General features: G+C 41.7%; 1 protein-coding gene across 3 annotated transcripts in view; it reads right to left on the reverse strand.

Annotated features, from left to right (window-relative positions):
• The window catches only part of pla2g7 (phospholipase A2, group VII (platelet-activating factor acetylhydrolase, plasma)), a 112,233-nt gene extending 93,627 nt beyond the window's left edge, over positions 1-18,606 (reverse strand). For 2 of the 3 annotated variants that reach the window (XM_078541567.1, XM_078541564.1), the window contains exon 1: positions 18,331-18,368. In XM_078541567.1, the coding sequence (XP_078397693.1) occupies positions 18,331-18,353 (23 nt within the window). In that variant the 5' untranslated portion in view covers positions 18,354-18,368. Of the gene's footprint in view, positions 1-18,330; positions 18,369-18,462 lie in introns of those variants that run through there. The other variant, XM_078541565.1, reaches the window with a different exon arrangement.
• Positions 18,607-20,978: the final 2,372 nt, after the last annotated feature.

Here is a 20,978-nt window from a genome sequence, read left to right on the forward strand (position 1 = left end):
GACCTAAAAAGTTTAAAACATTTGTTTTTGACCGGAAAAACTAATATTAGTTAGAAAAACTAACAAAAGCGCAAAATGCTTGAAACACTTAGCATAGAATAACAATCGCAATCTCAGGTAGTGAATGCCCAACAAAAACAGCATTGTTGGCAAGGACCCAACCATCACAGGAATGTTTGATAAAAAAATCAAAGGTCGACGTAGTTCTCCTAGCATGCAGGCCACAGTTTCTTGATTCAACGGCAACGGAGTCGTTGACCAGTCGTAACAATCGATCTCTATCAATTAGTCCTCAGCAGGTCCAAATATGGCAGAAAAATAAACAGTAATAGGGAGCTTTGGGAACCATATCCCAGAAATTCAGGTGCACTCATTTCATGCATCCAACAGGTGAGGCCTGAGACCACTTCGATATCGAGCCATCGACCTAATTTCAGCTGATGAGCTGATGAAAACCCACTGACGAACAGGAGTGAAAGAAGGGACCACTACTAGCATCAGAGCCCTTGGGTCAGGTTCAGGAACAGAAACAAGTATGAGGAGCTCTTTGTCACCAACATAAGACCATCCATTCAGCTGCATCCCTCCGTTCCCTTAGCCCACCAATCAAAACTTACAAGTTTGCTCCCTCCCCCTCCAAACCCTAGCACTGAACCCGTTTCGTACTTCCCTCATGACCTCTCCAAGATCATGTTGTCGAAGAGACCACCTCTTGCAATCTGTATTCCCACTAAATTGCTCCTCCCCCTACCTGGCCCCCATGATGCCCACTATTGTGAATGGTTTCCATTCCTCAGGTACTGTCCTTTGTTATGACACAGCAGTTTGTAAAGGCTGAGTTGTTTAAATCCCAGAGGGAAACTTGAACAACTGCCATAGCCTATTTTTTTCAATTGGTATGTTTGAGATGCAGCTCTGAATTCAGAAATGAAACCACCAAGCCTCGAGGTTTTTTAATATAAATTAAACTAAACATTTACTAATTTAACAAGAAATTAAGCACATACACATGTCTACAAATTACTGCCATTATAACTTTTAAACAAATCCCCAAACTAATCACTCCCAGGTAAATCTTCACCAAGGCAACAATAACCCATAGTCTTTAAACAGACACCAGGCAAAGCACATTTGATCTTACAAAATCAAAATGAGGTCCCTTACAATTTCTCCTTTGCAGACACTGTTGTTGGGCTTACAGGCTGCTTAGATCTTACATTCCTCTGACCTGCACATACAAAACTAATTTCTGTTTATACCTAGCCTACCCTTTGAATGTAAATTCTCATTGTATCACTAGGTCTTTGAACTCCACCTCTTCCAACAATAAAACCCCTTTCATAGCACCAATTTTATTAATAATATAAACACATTGCTTGGTCTCCTAGCCAGGTGTAAGGTTTTACATACCTCTTTTGAATGGTTTATTCAACAAATGCAAATGTATTCCTTGCCTTTTATCTCAAAATACAAAGCACCCAGATTAACTGGCTTTAATCGAATTAAGCCACACACGTACACACACCTATAGACACAGACCGTACTACAAGTCTAATTTAAAAATAATTACCAATATTATTTACATTAATATTTTCATGACATCCTTCAACCTCTCAAATCAGTAGTCATCCTCCATAATCAAATATCCTGAATTCTATGCCCCTGCAAACTATCACCAACTCCCCTTTCCTCTTTAAAGTCCTTGAATGTGTTGTCACCTCACAAATCCATCCCACCTTTCCCAGAACCCCATATGTGAACATCTCCAATCAGGTTCCTCACCCCCAGCCTCGCCGCACCCCAGAATAAAACACTTAACACAAATGACATACAATGCCGTTTCTTTACATCCCCTATTTTAAACACTCCAGCATTGGCAGCCATGCTTTCAGCTGCCTAGGCCTTGAAGGTCCGGAATTGCCTCCTCATACCTAGTCACCTCTCTACCCCTTTCCTCTTTTAAGATGCTCCTCAAAATCTCTCTTTTTGACCAAGCTTTTGGTCATCTGTCCTACTATCTCTTTGGTGTGGACTCAGTGTCATATCTTGCCTGATTATACTGTGGGTGTACCTATAGCACACAGGCTGCAGCATAAAAGAAGATAGTTCACCATCACCTTCTCAAGAACATTTAGGGATGGACAATAAATGCTGGCCTTGCCAGCAATGCCAACATCCCATGAATGAATTACAAAAGCTGCTGTGAAGCGCCTTGGGGTGTTTCAATAGGTTAAAGGTACTATAATCGGGCAAGTTCTTGTTGAATCATTGAGTTTTGGTTCTCTCCACTTTACATCTGGAATTATTTTAGTTTTGCAATATCAAGATGCCCAATTCTATTTATATTATGAAGTAAATGGAAGGAAACATTAAAAGAAACCCTTTATTTCTCTTTTGTTTCTTTCTTGTTCTATTATCTTGCATAGTTTAGTATTCATTCACTTTCTTTTCAGCACTGTAACATGGAGGTTTCAGTTTTCTGGAAAACAGTGTGCACCATAAGGAATTTCAAAGAGCTAGGGGTTGGAGTGGGGATGTGATAATGATACACTTGCTCCTGAATATATAGACCTGGAATTTCCTGGAATATTTCCTATTTAAATATGGCATAAAAGTGGTACTGGGTCAATTTGCACGTCATTTAATCTTTGCTACGTCCTAAATTTCCTCAATCATATATCCAAGTTTAGGATAACACTAGGTTAGAAGCCACAGTAAATTATGTAGATGGTGTTAATTGTGTATTCATTGTTTTAATTGTATGCAGGTGGAGGGCATTAACTGGATATTTACTTCAGCTCGTGATAAAGACTAAAGCTGTGATTGTTGGGTTAGGAGGCATATGCTTGTAACGTGTAATTGTGTAAATAAATATAAAACCAATGGCTCAAGTTCTATCCTTCACCAACTTGCTTTTGGGAATAGAACAGATGGGAGCAGGAAGTTATACAAAGGAACTTAGGCAGACTAAGCGAATGGGTAGAACTATAGCAGATGGAGTCCAAATGGAGAAGTGTAAGGTCTACAATTTAGAGCCAAGAATGATAAATTAGAATACTTTATTCTGATATGAGTCTAGGAGCTGTGAAAGAGCAAATGGATTTAGGTGCCCAGGTAGACAAGTCACTAAAACTTAGTACAGAGGTACAAAAATCAACCCAAAAGCTAATGTAATGTTGTTTTTTCCCTAAAGGGGATTAGAATATAAAATTGAGGAAATAATGCTTCAGCTGTACAGATTATATCTGGTGCACTGTGTAGTTTTGGTCACCAAACCTCGGGAAAGGTACATTGACCTCAGGCGGGTTACAGTGTGGATTCACTAGACAAGGTTCAATGGGTTAAATTTTAAAAGGACAGGTTGCATTAACTTGGCATGTTTTCCGTGAGTTCAGACATTTGAGAGATGGTCAAATAAGATGTTTAAAATTCTAAAAGAGGTTTGATAAGGTACATACAGAGAAACTATTTTCCATGGTGGTGAAATTCCAAACAAGGGGGCACAATCTCAAAATTAGAGTTAGGCCAAATAGGATTGAAATCAGGATCCGCATTTCAAAGTCCCTTTTCATCCAAAAGGAATGGAAATTTGGAACTCCCTCCCCCAAAAGTTTGTGGGGTACTGGGTCAATTGAAATGTTCAAGACTGAGATCGATAGAATTTTGTTAGGCAATGGTAATAGCAAAGGCAAGTGAATGGGGTTCAGATACAGGTTCAACATGATTTAATTCAATGTCAGAAGAGTCTTGAGTAGCTCAACGGCTAACTACTGTGCCTACCATCCTTTGCCTTCATCCTTCCAGGATACATACGTCAAAACCCGCTGATGCCTATTTACATAGCTGGACCCTCCCAAGTGCAAAGGGTAAGCTCACCCTCCAAGTGCAAAGGGTAAGCTCACATGAGTTTCCTAGAATTACTGGAACAATTGAACAGACATAGACTGAAGTCCAAAATATTAGGTGCAGCTGATAATTGCATAACTGAGATTTGAGCTCAATAGCAAATTTTCTTTCAAATTCATACCAAGGCCTGCACTAAACTTAAGCAAATTGCTTTCAATCTCAATGCACCTGAAGTTTTTTGAACTGACAACACCCTCCCCTCACAGACACACACCCAGATTAAGCATGCTGCAATGGCCATACCCCCACCCCGTTCTGAATTATAATTGACAAGGATGAAAAGCAGCAGAGACAAAAGACTCAGAGTAAGACAACATGTCAGAAAACAGCAGCCCCTTCGCTATTACTCCCAGTGGAGTACTCCATTGGCCATGTTTTGATGGCAGTATAATTGTGTTTCAGCATAGGCAAACAAGCTCCACATGAAATTTTGGCCTAAGCTCCTATTGGCCAGACAGATGCAGAACTTGTGTAAATTTCAGCATAATTTCTGCTGACGTATGTTCCGGACCCATTGTGCTCAATTACCATGGTTCCAGTTTGATAATTACAGCCGAAGCCAGATATATCCATACAAGGGCGAACTTCCTTCACCACCCCAAGGAGAAAACCTGGACTAGATTGGAATCCATTACAAGTCTTGGCACAACCAGTCCCATTTCTACCTTTGCTCCCTAAAAATATCTTGCGTGCCAAGGTTTAATACGTACATCAACCATTGGGAAATAACCATATAGCTGTCACAATAATCATTCCAAATATGCAGTACAACACATCTGAATCGCTTCTATTCTTAAATGTCAATACAACTTAGCAGAAAAGCAGAAAACCATCTTACTTTATTCTAACCACAGAATTTAACTATAGTACTAACCTCTCATTTGCAACTATACTGTGCTAACAAAACTGCTTCCTGTTCATCATATCTTCAGTTAGCAAATATTATAGATCTGTGAATAGATATAATACTGAGCACGTAAATACTTTCACAATTATCAAGTAACGAGCGAAGATTTCTTCCTGAAAAGAGTTTTTAAAAAAATAAATACATTTTAACCAATCCTATTGATTATGTTGGAGGTGGGAAGAAGCAGCATTAAAAAGAGCTATATATAATTTAATTGTAAATCTAATACAGCCTCATTCTTCAAATGAATAAGTTTTGTTTCTAAGACTTTAAATTAAGGAGAAATATGCTCCTCCAACTCCATCTAAATTTCCAACCAGCCAGTCAACCAAAGGAAATAGGTACAGTATGGATTCTTTTATCATCTGCTGTACAATGCATTGCCTAGGAAATCTGATCAGGTTGCAAGTGAATGGGGAATGTTCTGTCAGTCATCAGGCACAAGTGAAAAATTAATCCACGTTAATATAGTTGAAGCAATCGTATTCTGTTTGTGCTTAAACAATAGATAAGGTGCCCTTTGTGAAGACAGGTTTCTTTTAAGGGGACGGGAGACAGGGGGTGGGGAACGACAATAACTTCCCAGAAATAGAATTACATTTTTAGTAAAACAAAAAAGAACATTAGACTAGAAATGGAAGAAACAATTCTAGAATGACTTTTTATTTTACTTCTCCAGTTTTAATTCAACAGCATAATACAACATTTACAGAAGTAATTGTTTGATTACAGTAGATATTATTAGTAACAAAATTACTGTTATTTCATTTACACCCACAGAATCTAAATAGAAAAAGGAGCAGTTCTTAAAACTTACTTTTATTACCAATTTAAACATTCAGGATTTGTTCAGAGGGATATTCACGTTTTATCATTAGTGTAAAAACCAGGAGAAAAAAAAATCAGAACAAACTGTTACCACAAAATGAGCAAAATGCTTTAATTTTGAAAATTGCTAACACTCAAGACACAAAAAAGGAAATTAAATTTGTTGAGTTACATGAAAACACCCAATTATTTACATAATTCAAATGGCTTATATCAATGTCTACTTTAATCAAGAGATGGTTCTTTTAGAAATGACAGGAAAAATTGAAGAACTTGTGTTTACTGATTTTTTTAAAAATCCATTGATGGGATGTGGGTGTCACTGGCTAGGACAACAAATATTTTCCATCCCTAATTGCTCTCAAGAAGGTGGTGGTGAACCACCTTTTTAAACCACTGCAGTCGATGTGGTGTTGATAAACCCACAGTGCTCTTAGGGAGGAGGGTCCAGGATTTTGACACAACTGGGATCCTGAGAGGAGGTTCAGCAGGGGAAGATGCACAGCCAAAATTAAAAGAGAGAGCAAGTGAGTCTGGAAGGCATAGAAATTATAGGCCAGTTAAGGCACAAGGGAGTTTGGCAAGGTTGGATGGTATTTATTATAATGCAAAGATTCTGATGAATAAGGCAGATGAGTTGAGGGCACAAACTAACAAATGGAAGTATGATGTCATTGCTGTCGCAGAGACATGGTTGAGAGAGGGGCAGGATTGGCAGCTCAATATTCCAGGATATAGGGTCTTCAGGCGAGACAGGGAAGAAGGTAAAAAAGGAGCGGGTGTCACAATATTGATCAAGGAATCAATTATAGCAGTAAGGAGGGATGACATCTTAGAAGGTTCCTCAAATGAAGCCAAAAGGGTAAAACTTAACAAAAAAGGAGCAATCACATTGCTGAGAGCGTACAATAGGCCCCCAAACAGCCAGAGAGAAATGGAAGAGCAGATATATAGGCCAATTTCAGAGAAGTGTAAAAATAATAGGGTAGTAATAGGGGGGGATTTCAACTTCCCCCAACATCAACTGGGTTAGTCATAGTGTGATACATTTAGAAGGAGCGGAATTCTTAAAATGCATCCAGGAGGGATTTCTAAGCCAGTACGTAGAAGGTCCTACAAGAGAGGGCGCGGTTCTGGACTTAATTTCAGGGAATGAAGCCAGGCAAGTGGTAGAGGTAGCAGAGGGGGACCATTTTGCAGATAGTGATCATAACTCTGTTAGATTCAAGATTGTTATGGAAAAAGACAAGGATGGGCCAGAAATCAGGGTTCTAAATTGGCGGAAGGCCAATTTTAATAAGCTCAGATATGGTTTGGCCAGGCGGACTGGGAGCAGCTACTTTTAAGTAAATCTGCATCTGAGCAGTGGGACTCATTCAAGAAGGAAATAGGGAGAGTACAGGGCCAACATATTCCAGTAAAGATAAAGGGTGGGAACAACAAATCCAGGGAACCATGGAAGTCGAGGGATATACAGCATTGGATAAAGAGAAAAAGGGAGGCTTATGGCAGATACCGAGGGCTCAAAACAGCAGAAGCCCTAGAAGAGTATAGAATGTGTAGAGGGGGAACTTAAAAAGGAAATTAGGAGAGCAAAAAGGGGGCATGAAAAAACATTGGCAGGTAAAATGAAGGAAAATCCAAAGTTATTTTACAAGTACCTTAAGAGTAAGAGGATAACTAGGGAAAGAGTAGGGCCCATTAAGGACCATAGTGGTAATTTGTGTGTGGAGCCGAAGACACAGGTACAGTGCTAAATGAATACATTGTGTCGGTGCTCACAAGTGAGAGGGACGACGTGCATATGGAAATCAGGCAGAAGGACTGTGATATAATTAAAGAAATTAGCATTGAAAGGGAGGAGGTTCTAACTGGTCTGGCAGGCTTAAAAGTAGATAAATCTCCAGGCCCAGGTGAAATGTATCCCAGGCTGTTGAGTGAGGCAAGGGAGGAGATAGCAGGGGCGCTGGCAATAATTTTCAATACCACTCTGGCCACAGGAGATGTGCCAGAGGACTGGAGGACAGCTAATGTGGTACCATTATTCAACAAGGGAGGAAGGGATAAACCAGGGAACTACAGGCCAGTCAGTCTAACCTCAGTGGTGGGGAAACTATTGGAAGCAATTCTGAGGGACAGAATTGATCTGAACTTGGAGAGGCAGGGGTTATTCAAGGACAATCAGCATGGTTTTGTTAAGGGGAGGTCACCTTTGACCAATTTGATTGAATTTTTGGAAGAGGTGACCAGGTGTGTAGATGAGGGCAATGCATTTGACGTAGTCTACTTGAATTTCAGGAAGGCTTTTCATAAGGTCCCACATGGGAGACTGATAATGAAGGTAAGAGCCCATGGAATCCAAGGCAATTTGGCAAATTGGATCCAGAGTTGGCTGAGCGGCAGGAAGCAGAGGGTGATGGTTGAGGGGTGTTTTTGTGACTGGATGCCCCATTTGTCCAGTGGGGTTCCACAGGGAACGGTGTTGGGTCCCTTGTTGTTTTGTGGTATATATAAATGATTTAGACTTGAATGTAGGAGGGTTGATTAGTAAGTTCATGGATGACATGAAAATTGGTGGGATGGTAAATAGTGAAGAGGATAGCCTTAGATTACAGGAGGATATTGACGGGCTGATCAGTGGCAAATGGAATTTAATCCATTCAAGTGTGAGGTGATGCATTTGGGCAGGACAAACAAGGCATGGGAATACATGATAAATGGTAGGACGCTGGGAAGTACCGAGGATCAGAGGGACCTTGGTGTACATGTCCACTGGTCCCTTAAGGTAGCAGGACAGGTTGATAAGGCGTTAAGAAGGCATATGGGATATATGCCTTTATTAGCTGAGGCATAGGATACAAGAGCAGGGAGGTTCTGCTGGAACTGTATAAAACGCTGGTTAGGCCACAGCTAGAGTATTGCGTGCAGCTCTGGAATCCGCATTAATTGGAAGGATGTGATTACGCTAGAGAGAGTGCAGAGGAGATTTACCAGGATGTTGCCTGGACTGGAGAGTTTTAGTTATGAGGAGAGATTGCATAGACTGGGGTTGTTTTCCTTGGAGCAGACGAGATTGATGGGGGACATAATTGAGGTGTATAAAATTATGAGCGGGCATAGATAGGGTAGACAGGAAGGATCAATAACCAGGGGGCATAGATTTAAGATAAGGGGCAGGAGGTTTAGAGGGGATGTGAAGAAGAATTTTTTCAGCTAGAGGGTGGTGGGAACCTGGAACTCACTGCCTGAAAGGGTGGTAGAGACAGAAGCCCTCATAACATTTAAGAAGCATTTGGATGTGCACTTGTGATGCCATGGTATACAAAGCCATGGGCCTAGTGCTGGAAAATGGGATTAGAATAGTTAGGTACTTGTTTGACCGGCGCAGACTCGATGGGCCGAAGGGCCTTTTTCTGTGCTCTAGATCTCTATGACTCTACAGTGAAGGAACCACAATATATTTCCAAGTCAGGGTACCCTTGGAGGGCAACTGGCGTTTCCATGCATATGCTGCTCTTGTTCTTCGAAGTGGTAAAGGTTGAGCATTTGAAAGGTGCTGTCGAAGGAAACTAGGTGAGTTGCAGCATATCATGTAAATGATACATACTGCAGTCACTGTGTGCCAGTGGTAGAGGAAGCAATTGCTTAATGTGATGCTAATCAAGTGGGGTGATTTATCTTGGATGGTATCATACTTCGAGAGTTGTTGGAGCTGCGCTCATCCAGGTAATTGGGGAGTATTCAGTTACACTCCTACCTTGTGTCTTGTAGATGGTGGACAGACTTTGGGGAGTTAAGAGGAGAGTTACTTGCCGCAGAATTTGCAGCCTTTGACATCTCTTGCCATCATAATATTTATATGGTTGATCCAGTTCAGTTTCTGGTAAATGGTAACCCCCCAGGATGATGTTGGTGGGGGGAATTCAGCGGTGGCAATGCCCAATCCCAGAGGAAGATACTTACATGCTATTTTGTCAGAGACAGTCACTACCTGGCACTTGCGTGGCACGAATGTTACTTATCAGCCCAAGCCTGAAAGTTGTCCAGATCTTGCCGCATGTAGGCACGTACTATTTCATTTTCTGAGGAGTTATGAAAGGAACTGAACACTGTGCAATCGTTAGCTAACATCCACGTTTCTGACCTTAAGATGGAGGGAAGGATGAAGCAGCTGAAGCTGAAGACAGTAGCATAATAGTAATGTTACTGGATGAGTGATCCAAAGTCCCAGATCAATGTTTCAGAGACATAAATTCAAATCCCACCACAGCAACAGCTCAAGGAATTTAAATTCAATGGGCAGGATTTTTCAGTCGGCGTGAGGGGGCGGGCCTGACACAGCGATGTGTAAAATGACGCGCGATAATGTCGGGAGCGCATCCCGACGTCATCGCGCTGAGTTGCAATGTTTCGTTCGGCAGGCCTGCAGCAATGTAAACGGCCTATTAAGGCCCTTAAGGAACTAACTAAGGTAATTGTAAACACTATCTTAAGGTTGGCGGGCAGGCGAAAAGGCCAAGTGTTTTTAGGAAACCTCATCCACGAGCGGGATGAGGTTTCCTGAAGCTTTTATTGAATTAAAAATTTTTCATAAATATAAAGACATGTCCCATCTCCTGTGACACATTTATTTAATCAGTCACATGAGTGGGAATGATTAAATAAATTTTTAAACCTTTTATTTAATAAGGTCAGAAGCCCTTCAGCCTCCCTGAGGCAGCTCCGTGTCTCGGGGAAACTGAAGCGCTAGCACTGGCCCCGGCTCTCTCTCCTCCCCTGCCCACACAAGTAGCACTGAGGGCTACCGCTCGCGTCTTACGCTGGGCGGGCCTTAATTGGCCCGCCTGCGTAAAAAGGCTGCACGGAGCCGATTGCGGGCGGCAATCAGCTCTGCAGCCGCCCCGCCAAGCCCGCCTGCCACCTGAAAAAGTCAGGTCAATGAATCAATAAATCTGGAATAACATGTTGGTCTTATTATTAATGATCATTAAACTAATAAAATCCCATATGCCTTTCAAGGGAAGAAATCTGTCAACCTGACCCAGTCTAGCCTACATGTGACTCCGGACCAACATCAATGTGATTGCCTCTTCATTGCCCTTTGAAGGTTGTAGGTGGTTCACCATCACCTGCTCCAGAGCAATTAGGGATGGGAAATAATGCTGGCTTTGCCAGCGACACTCGCATTCCAGGAACAAATTTTTTTAAATGGTTGGACTCAGGCACTGCACTGAAGAACTCCTGCAGCAGTGTCCTGGGACTGAGACGATTGGTCTCCAATAATCTGTCTTTGTGTTAGGTATGTATCCAAACAGTGTAGCGTTGTCCCGCTGATTCCCACTTCAATTTTGCTAGGGCTCCTTTATGCCACACTTGGTCAAATGTTGTCCTGATATATCGGTGACTGACTCTCACTTCACCTCTGAAATTCAGCTCTTTTGTCTATAATGCTCTGTGCAGAGTGGTACCGGTGGAACCCAAACTGATCATCGGTGAGCAATTTATTGCTGAGTAAATGCTGCTGAATAGCACTGTCGATGACACATCCCAACACTTCCCTGCTAATTGTAAGTAGGCTGATGGGGCAGTACTTGGCTGGATTGGATTTATCCTGTTTTTTGGTGGACAGGATGGATATAGGTAATTTTCCACATTGTCAGGTATATGCCAGTGTTGTTGCTGTACTGGAACAGCTTAGGTAGGGATGACGCTAGTTCTGGAGCACAAGTCTTCAGTACCATAGGTGAGATTTTATTGGGGGCCACAGCCTTTGCTGTGTGACTCCATTCACTTACTGCCATTATGATAATAGTATATTAAAGATAATTGGTGATTATGCACAGGGAATGGTTGGTTTTAAGCGATCAATGGGCCATATTCTGCTGTCAAAATAACAATGAGGCTAATGCCACTCTTGCATAATTTGCACAGCGATTTCAGGTGAGGTGGAAATGTGTGGTTAAATACAAACCTGCAAAATTTGTTGCTCAAATTGAGCTTAAAGCAATATTTTGCTCTGTCTCACACCACTGTTCTGCACTGAACGATGGAGCAGATTCCCGCCCCCCACCACTGTTGGGGGGGGAAGTTTAGGAGTGGGTGCATGGAGGTGCGCCTCCAATTGGGGGTGCACCGCCAATTAAGGCTCGCCCAACGTGAAGTCTGCAAGGAAGCGCTATGCGCTCCCTATGCGGATGGTGGGGGGGGTGCTATTCCCTGAGCCGAGAGTGTGCTCTTTCGTGCATGCTCACGAAATAGTGCGCTCATCTCCCTGAGGCTACGTCCTGCCTCAGGGAGATCAGCTCCTGTCCGGAAAAATTTTAAAAACATAACAGATAAATTTCTTCATTTGACACTGTCACATGAGTTGGGACATGTCCATCACTTTCATTGACACTTTTATTAAAAATTTTAAAACCTACATGAAACCTCATCCTCCCCGTGGATGAGGTTTCATGCTTTTTCTTAAGCCCACCAGTGCTCCTGGCCTGCCCGCCAACCTTAAGGTTGGACGGGCAGGTCCATTAATTACTTTAATGACTTTGTCAATGGCCTCAATTGGCCATTGACAGGTCAGCGGGCGCACAGCTGATTCTGCTGAGCCCCCGCTAACCTGCAAATTGAAATGGGGCGGGATGACGTTGGGAGTTCCGCCCAACGTCATCCCGTGTCATTTTACGCGTCGGCGAGCAGGCCACACTCTCTGCTCACCGACCGGGAAATCCTGGCCATGAAGTTGTTGTTATTTGCATAGGAAGTTACATCTCATTATTACGAATGTATGTACCTACTTAATGAGGTGATAGCTGTTAATTAATGCCAATCAACCTCAGACTGAAAATTAAGCATTACAGGTGTCTCATTCTTTCAAGTATTAATTATTGCTAGAGATTTACAAATGTCACATATAAAATGTTTAAAAAATCAATTTTTTCTTTAACTCTTTATTTTCTCTCAATCCAATTTTTCTTTCCATTTCTGTAGCTGATTTAATGTTGAATTCACCGAGTGTAATTTACACTTTCTTCTCAGTCCTTGTAATGTTTATGCCCAATCTTTAAATCTCATTGGTCAAGGAGCCCTGTTGATTGCTCTCTTGACTGAGATCCCAGGTTCTTGGTTTACCTTGCTGCACCATCATCAGCTCGCAAATTTAGCAACTTAATAGGCAAATATCTTTGAAATGAAAGGAGGATCGAGTAATCCAAATAACAGCAGATGCCATTAGACACCCTGTTACAGCAAAACCTGACTCAATGCCTAGTGTGCTTCCTGCGCAGCCCTTGATTGATGACTTTATTCTTTAGGAATAACTGTGCAAATGCACTGCTTCTTCTTCTAGAGTTCTCTGATCCTTAGTGATTATTCTCCAAACCACAATAAAGTGCTGTGATTGTTTTAGGCAAAGAGCAGGCCCCAAGTCTACCTCAGCCAGAACCACAGAGATTGAACCCCCTGCTGTTAGTGTTAACCTGGTCCACGTGCTAACCATCTAGTCAACTAAGCTAACCACCTCCCTCCACTCCAACCACCACCCCCGCAGTGCACTGCTCCCTTTGCTGAAACTTAACTGGGAAGTAAGGACAGACATTTGTTGTACATAACAAAAACAGAATTACCTGGAAAAACTCAGCAGGTCTGGCAGCATCGGTGGAGAAGAAATCAGTCAACGTTTCGAGTCTTCATGATCCTTCGGCAGAACTGGAGTTCTGCCGAAGGGTCATGAAGACTCGAAACGTTGACTGATTTCTTCTCCACCGATGCTGCTAGACCTGCTGAGTTTTTCCAGGTAATTCTGTTTTTGTTTTGGATTTCCAGCATCCGCAGTAGCTTTTAGCTTTTTGTTTTTATATATATATTTGTTGTACATAGATGATCCACACAGCAGTAAAGAAGATCAAAGTTTCAGCTCCACTTTAAATGATATTCCAAATTGAATAGCCTTCATTGAGGTTCTTGCCACAAATCAGATCCAGAGTGCAATTGCATCACATCTGCAGCAGACAGCATGGGCAACATTTGGCAGGGGGGACGGGGAGGGGGGGTGGAGAGTGAGGGAGTGGGCGAGCGACCTTCCAATCAACGCCTCCGGTCGAGGGGGAGCGCCGCCATTTTACATGGGCGGGCCAATTAAGGCTCGACCAGCGTTACATGCGCCAGGAAGCGCTATGCGCTCCCTGTGCAGGCGGGTGGGGGGCATTCCTTCAGCCTGGAGTGCGCTCTTTTGAACATGCGCACGGAGAGCGCACAGATCTCCCTAAGGCAAAGTGCTGCCTCAGGGAGATCGGCTCCGATTGAAAACTTCAAATAAAAAGTGATTAAAAAAATTTCCCTGCCATGTCCCCTCATGTGACACGTCACATGAGTAGGGACACGTCCATAACTTTTATTGAAACATTTCATAAAAATTTAAATACCCTCATGAAACCTCATCTTGCCCGGGGATGAGGTTTCATGTTTTTTCTGAAGCCCCCCCTGTGCTCCCGGCCTGCCCACCAACCTTAACGTTGGATGGGCAGGTCCATTAATCATCTTAACTAGTTTTTTAATGGTCTTAATAGGCCGTTGACAGTTCGGCAGGCGCGCAGCTGATTCGGCTGTGCGCCTGCCGAACTGCAAATCTAAATGGCGCAGCGTGACGTCGGGACGCACGCCAGACGTTTCCCCGCGTCATTTTATGCATCGGCGAGCAGGCCCCGCTTTGTCAAATGAGCAGAGACATGTTTTTAATTAAAAATATAAAGTTTTCATTTTATTTGTATTTGCTTTCGGAAACCTCATCCCGCCCGTCAATGAGGTTTCCAAAAAATGCAAAGGCTGCTTGGCCTTTTCACTTGCCCGTCAGCCATAAGGTTGAATGGGCAGCGAAAAATGTAACGACAATTGGCAACTTAATTGTTGGCGGGAGCGCTGTTAGCTCCACGCATGCCTGCCAACCCCGAACTATCACTTGTTCAACTGCATGTTGACATCGGCACGTTTGGCCGACATCATCGCGTATCATTTCACGCTCGGTCGGGTCGGGCGCGCGCCCGCCGGCTGAGGTAAAAGTTCTGGCCCAAGTGTTTTAAGATACTCTTACGTTTATTGTTATGGAAAATGTTGGAAATGTAAATAAATTTATGGCATTTAACTTTGTGCCCAAATACACTACTTTCGGTCAGGCCAGCCTCTGCCATAATGTCATGGTTCATTCATACGGATTTACCCGTCCTTAGTGTGTGGTGGTGTGGTGGGGACTGCACCATAAAATTATTTTGTTAGTGATCGGTCTTCTTAGTGTTGCTCACAGTAGGTCAGATAATGAAAGGAGCTGCTAAGGTGGAGCTACATTTAAACTGGAGTATACCTTTAAAGCTACAACATTTAAGTACTGTAAGTAAGCAAAGTCCAGAATTAATTTACGTTTAATTTCTGTTTGATAAGGGAAATCGATAGATCAGAATTAGCCTATAAATTTCCAGTTAGCTCATTAAAAAAACCATGAAAGGTCACAGACCTGAAACATTAATTCTATTTCTCTCTCCTGCCAACTCTTGCTACCAGATCTGCTAAGTACTTCCAGAATTTTCTGTCTTAATATTGCATGAGATGACTTCTTTCCTTATTTTTTGAAATGCTTTTGACGTAAATATGATTGAAACACGACAAATATTTAACACTTTTATATATAAAACATCTATCCTACTAGATTAGGTAATTTTAATGAAAAGTAGGAAATCACATTAAAAAAACCACAACCTGACAAAAAAAATAGGTGGTCAGCCTTGACTCAGTGACGCTTTCACCTGAATCAGAAGGTTATGGGTTCAAGCCCCACTACAGAATCTTGAGCATATTACCGCACTGAAATGCCAGCCTAGATATTGAGGGGCGATTGCACTGTTAGAAATGTCATCTTGCAAATGAGAAATTGAATCAAGGCACCATCTGCCATTTCAGGTGGGTATTAAACATCCTATGTCACTATTTAAAGAAGGGTAGGGGAGTTTACCTCCAGTGTTTACCCCTTGAAACAGATTATCTGGTAATTTGTTTCATTATTGATTGAAGGACCTTGCTGTGCACAAACTGGATGTTATGTTTCCTATTACAACAGAGATTACATTTCAAAATTTTGTAAATGGCACTATATAAACCAAAGACTTTTTTCTTTCTTTGCATCAACAATTCTGCATTTCAGGACCTTAACCCATGTGAAAAGGGTCAAGATCACAGGATGTCAACTGAGCAAGATAAATAAACACAAAGCCTCTAACCATAATAAGGGTTATCAAAAAATATAAACTGAATACCTGTACTTGCAATCTTGCATGTTATCCATATCACAGTAACCAATTCTATCAGTGCTGAATGAACAATCAAGGGCCTCCTCTAGTGCAGTTAGACTACAGATACCAGTTAATTCTCATTCTATCACCATTTTTCCCTTAGTCAGTAGCCAGTGCAAACCATCACCCAATCACATGAGGGAATACAAGTATGTTTAAATGTCATAACATAGCTCTGCTCACTTGTCTGTAACTGCTAATGGAAGTTAGAAAAGTGTCAACAGGATAGATAAGTTTGTTATACTAATAATTTTAAAGTTTAATATTAAAGTCAAATCCGTACAGTGGCTGGAGTGCTTTGAATGGAGCATTGCACTAATCGCAGTATAGCTGAGAGTCTAAAGTACTGTCAGATTAGATCTTCTAGATGGTTATATGTGGCTCTAAAAACAAAAACATCAAAATAACGTTGGCTCAACTATGCCAATTATTTTGTATCAATATAAGAAAAAACTTTCACCCAGACCAGGCAAACTGTATAATTGTCCTGTTGGACTTTGTGACAATTGTACCTTTCATAGATTGGATTCTTATTCAAAAATGTTACTTTATTTTGAAAAACAATGCTTATTGTGTGTATAGAATTGACCTGGGACACTTTCTGCTCAGAAATATAAATTAGAACCTGGCATTGCTCTCCACCACAGAATGAACAAAACAGCTGAATGATCATTTTGTACTCACACCTAAAGGTCACATGAATCATAATACTTAAAGATCGTAAGCTAGATACAAATAAGGAAAGCTATTCAGCACTTCCATTCAGAGGTAGAGTTCCTCCCAACCTCTTCACAATCACAATATTCAACTGTTCCTCAAAGAATCTCAAGGATTTTGCTTCCACTATTCTACCCAGAAGTCCATATATTGATCAGTGTGTGAAAAAGAAAGCACTTTTCATGACCATCAATGTCCCAAAGCACTTTACAGTCAATTAAGTATTTTTGAAGTGTAATCACTGTTGTAATGGAGGAAATATGGCAGCTAATTTGCACACAGCAAACTCCCACAAAAGCAAAGTGATAACAAACAGATTTGTTCTTTGTGATGTTAATTGAGGGATAATACTGGCAGGGATAACTCACCAGCCCTTCTGCAAAAAATAGTTGTCATGGGATCTTTTACATCCACCTGACAGGGCAGATGGAGCTTTGGTTTAATGCCCCATCCGAGAGAGAGTACTTCTGACAAGGTAACAAATACTCTCTCAGTATTGCACTGAAGTGTCAGCCTAGATTGTTGTGCTTGGAGTGGGGCTTAAACCTGCAATCTTCTGACGCAGAACTGAGGGTATTACCAACTGAGTGAAAGCTGACAACTTCCTGACACCAGTTCATACCTGTTCCAATGGTTTTAATGTCAAGTTTAAGTTAAAGCATTATTTCAGATTCATCCTTTCTATTCTCTTTACTCACTCATACATCTTTTAAGTTAACTCTTTTCAAGGCTGGGAATCTCTTATCCTTCCTCATGACTAACATCAGAGAATCATGTTCTCATGTTTTGTGGCCCCTCTGCATAACTCCAGCACTTGTTAATGAAACTGGAGATGCAATCTGACAAGGCAGTAAGATTTGCTTTGACTTGTACAGTACTCTGGTATGGCGAGATAACCAAGTTTGTTCTGTTGCCTATTGCCCTGTCTGAGCATGTTGAGTTTACTAACGCCTCTAGATTTATTTCAACTTCCCCTTCCCATATTTTAACAACATTTAAAACATTTAACTCACCAATTTTCCCATTTACTGTTGCTTACACAAATCTATATTGAATTCTGTCTAATATTAGTCTGTCCAAGCCGATTTAATCTTTTGTAAACGCCACAGGTTCAACTGCCCCCTCCCTTGCCTGCTTCGTAACCTACCCAAATTTGACAAGGTGCTATTGAACATTTTAAACCCAGGCTGTTAACGCGCAACAAAATTGAAAATGCTGAGATCCAGACACAGATCCCCGGGGAGCTCACCCCTTTTAAATTCTTGCTACCGCTCTTGGCAATAAATATCTCCTACCTCCCCTACCCGTCCGCCAAGATAGTTATCCTTATCCCAGGCTATCTAACCTTCAATTCTCTCAGCATTACCCTTTCCTGCTGATCTAACTGCTTTTGCGTCGCTGGATCAAAAGCAGCTACTACACAGTCACAACCGGAAGGGAATATTTACACATTTCAGTTTGAAGCAGTCTGTCCTGAACGGCATTTCTCCGAACAGAAGCTGCTCTCTAACCGGCCACAATATAACACCACACACACACAAAAAACTCTGAAGCCGGCTCTGTTTGCAGGCTCTGACTTTGCCGGAGGGAATTCGCTGCCTTTATCATTACTTTCCCAGGCCCACTCTTCTCATTTGCTACCTTAAACGCTGTGCGAATAGCATTCCTTTGTTTCACATTGCTCTTGAGAATCGAGAAGTCTTCCACGCTACCGGGGTTTTCTTATCGTGTTCGCCCCCTGCAACATATTCAGAATAAATTAGCGTGTCTTACCGCTTTAAGCACGGCGGACTGACCCGCAGCTGACGTGAACAGTTTCCCAATGAAGTCGTCGGCAATGCTCGTAAAGCGAGCTCTCCCTGCTTCCCTTCGCTCAGGCTCAGTGAATCAGTGTGCAATTTTAAATCACACACGCTGCTTGTTTCACCTGACACACAGTTCACACCTGAAGGGGCACCCCCACCGCTAGATTCCTATCAGTGCGGGCTTTGTGCCCAGTATCAATAACAAGGCGCGGTACTGCACATACTTTGACTTATGCCATTGGACTGAAACTGAAGCTGTGCCCTTTTCCAACGAATCCAAAAGGAGACTCTTGATTGCCCCCGTGTCGAACAAAAAGTGCTTCAAGGCACACAATTAATAAAGAACTAGCCCCTGAAATAATATTATTGTCCCCGTCCAGTGCACACTCCAATCCTTACGCTGGCCACATGGAATCTGATCTTATAAAGCATTTTTAAAAAGATTATGCAACGGTTTTAATAGATGTTGAGAACGTGTTTTCATTTGTGGGGCGGTCCAGGACTCTTGTCTGTCAGGCAGCTTTCCATCTGATAAGATGATGGTTTGCGCTACAGTGGTCAAAAGTTCAAAACTAGGGGCTATCAGTGTAAGATAATTACTGATAAATCCAAAAAGAAGTTTCTGAGAAGCTCCTTTACCCAGAGTGTGGTTAGAATCTAGAACTTGCTGCTACATTTGACTAGTTGTGGTGAACCTCAGGTGCACATAAGACCTGTTGGGCAGAGCGACCTGTTCCCGTGCTATACATTCTATGTGTAATTGGGATTTGAATGAGTGACCTTTACTAACAGCAAATACAAAAAGCAGTTAATCCCCCATGGGACCACGTGCTATCTTCCACATGCATGTGTACACACTACTTATGTTACATTCGGGTCATTGGTTTGTGTTCAGGCCAGCTCTATTATATATTGTAAGCACTGTGATTGTTAAAAGGGCCATTCTCCTTTGTCATGTTTAGGTTTCGAAACAAAGGTAAGTGGGCAATGATGTGGTCACTGATACAGTAATGTGGTCATGCTACCCACCTCAAGTTCAGTCCAGTCAAGTTTTAAAAACAGAACTTTAAAAAATTGCATACGGTTTAGGGGGAAATAACTACTGTTGAATTGAAGAATTAACCTGGTGGCCAAAAGCTTAAGAGATCATTAAAATTGTTTTCACTAATTTCCATGACAAATTCTCACATTTTTACTGGCAAGTGGATTGGTAAAATTGATTCTCCTGATCTTTGAAAAAAAAAATTATCATCCTAATTCTCCCTCTTTTCTTGCAATGAAAATCAGGTCCCAATGTACACGGGTACCATGGTGTTGTCACACACATTAGAGAATTATCTTATGGTGAATTCAGAGTCTAGGTATTAACAATACTCTTCAACAACTCAATCACTGCCATCCATATTAATGCTCCCAAAACTTCATTTTTTGATATGGACATGGTACTTGGGTCCCCAGGCAAGCAATCAAGTTGAATTATTAATTTAACAAATAATTTTTGAATATTTTTCCATCTTGTACTTTTGTAAAATGTATATATTTTTTTTTACAGATACAAGGCATGACAAGTCAAAAACCTGTGCTACCTAATCCAAAGGTCCATCAGATAGATTACTTCTTTAATCACCTTTGAAAAATTAACTCTCGAAATGTGGGCATCACTGGCAAGGGCAGCATTTGTTGTCAATCTCTGGTTGCCTTTCAGAAAGTAGTGTTCAGCCCTCTTCTTGAATTATTGCTGGTTATGTCCACTTGTGGCTCAGCAAGTAGTACTTTTATCTCTGAGTCAGATGGTTGGTGGGGGGGGGTTCAAGTCCCACTCCAGCAACTTGACCACAAAAATCTAGGCTGAGGCTCCAGTGCAGTGCTGAGAGAGTGCTGTGTTGACAGAGGTGCAGTCTTTTGGATGAGATGTTAAACCAACTGCCCACCTGCCCACACAGGTGGATGTAAAAATCCATGGCACTTGGATATCAAGGAGTTCAACCTTGAAGGAGAACTGTTGGGACAAATGTTATATATAAAACACAAAAGCTTAATACATTGGACCTGTGGTGTCATTGGAGAAAGATGCAAAAGATCAAAGCATCCTTAAGCATTGCTCCAAAGAATTAGGCCCTGGGTAAAATAGATTCACCAGAACCCAGACACTGACATGAGCCAACAGCTAGAGTAAATAAGGTCCTCGAGAGGATGCAGAGGGATTTACCAGAATTGTTCCAGGGATGAGGAATTTTAGCAACAAGATTAGTTGGAAAAATTGGGGTTATTCTCCTTGGAGCAAAGGGGGTTGAAGAGAGATTTGATAGGGGTACACAAGGTTATGACAAGTTTAGATAAGGTATACAAAGAAAAACTATTCCCTTAGCTGATGATACAAGGAATAGGACACAGATTTAAGGCTTTGGGCAGGAGATGCAGGGATGTGAGAGAGAATATTTTTACTCGGCAATTGGTAATTACCCAGAACTCCACTGCCTACGT

This window comes from Cetorhinus maximus, chromosome 5 (genome assembly GCF_964194155.1).
Source record: "Cetorhinus maximus chromosome 5, sCetMax3.hap1.1, whole genome shotgun sequence".
Lineage (NCBI taxonomy): Eukaryota > Metazoa > Chordata > Chondrichthyes > Lamniformes > Cetorhinidae > Cetorhinus > Cetorhinus maximus.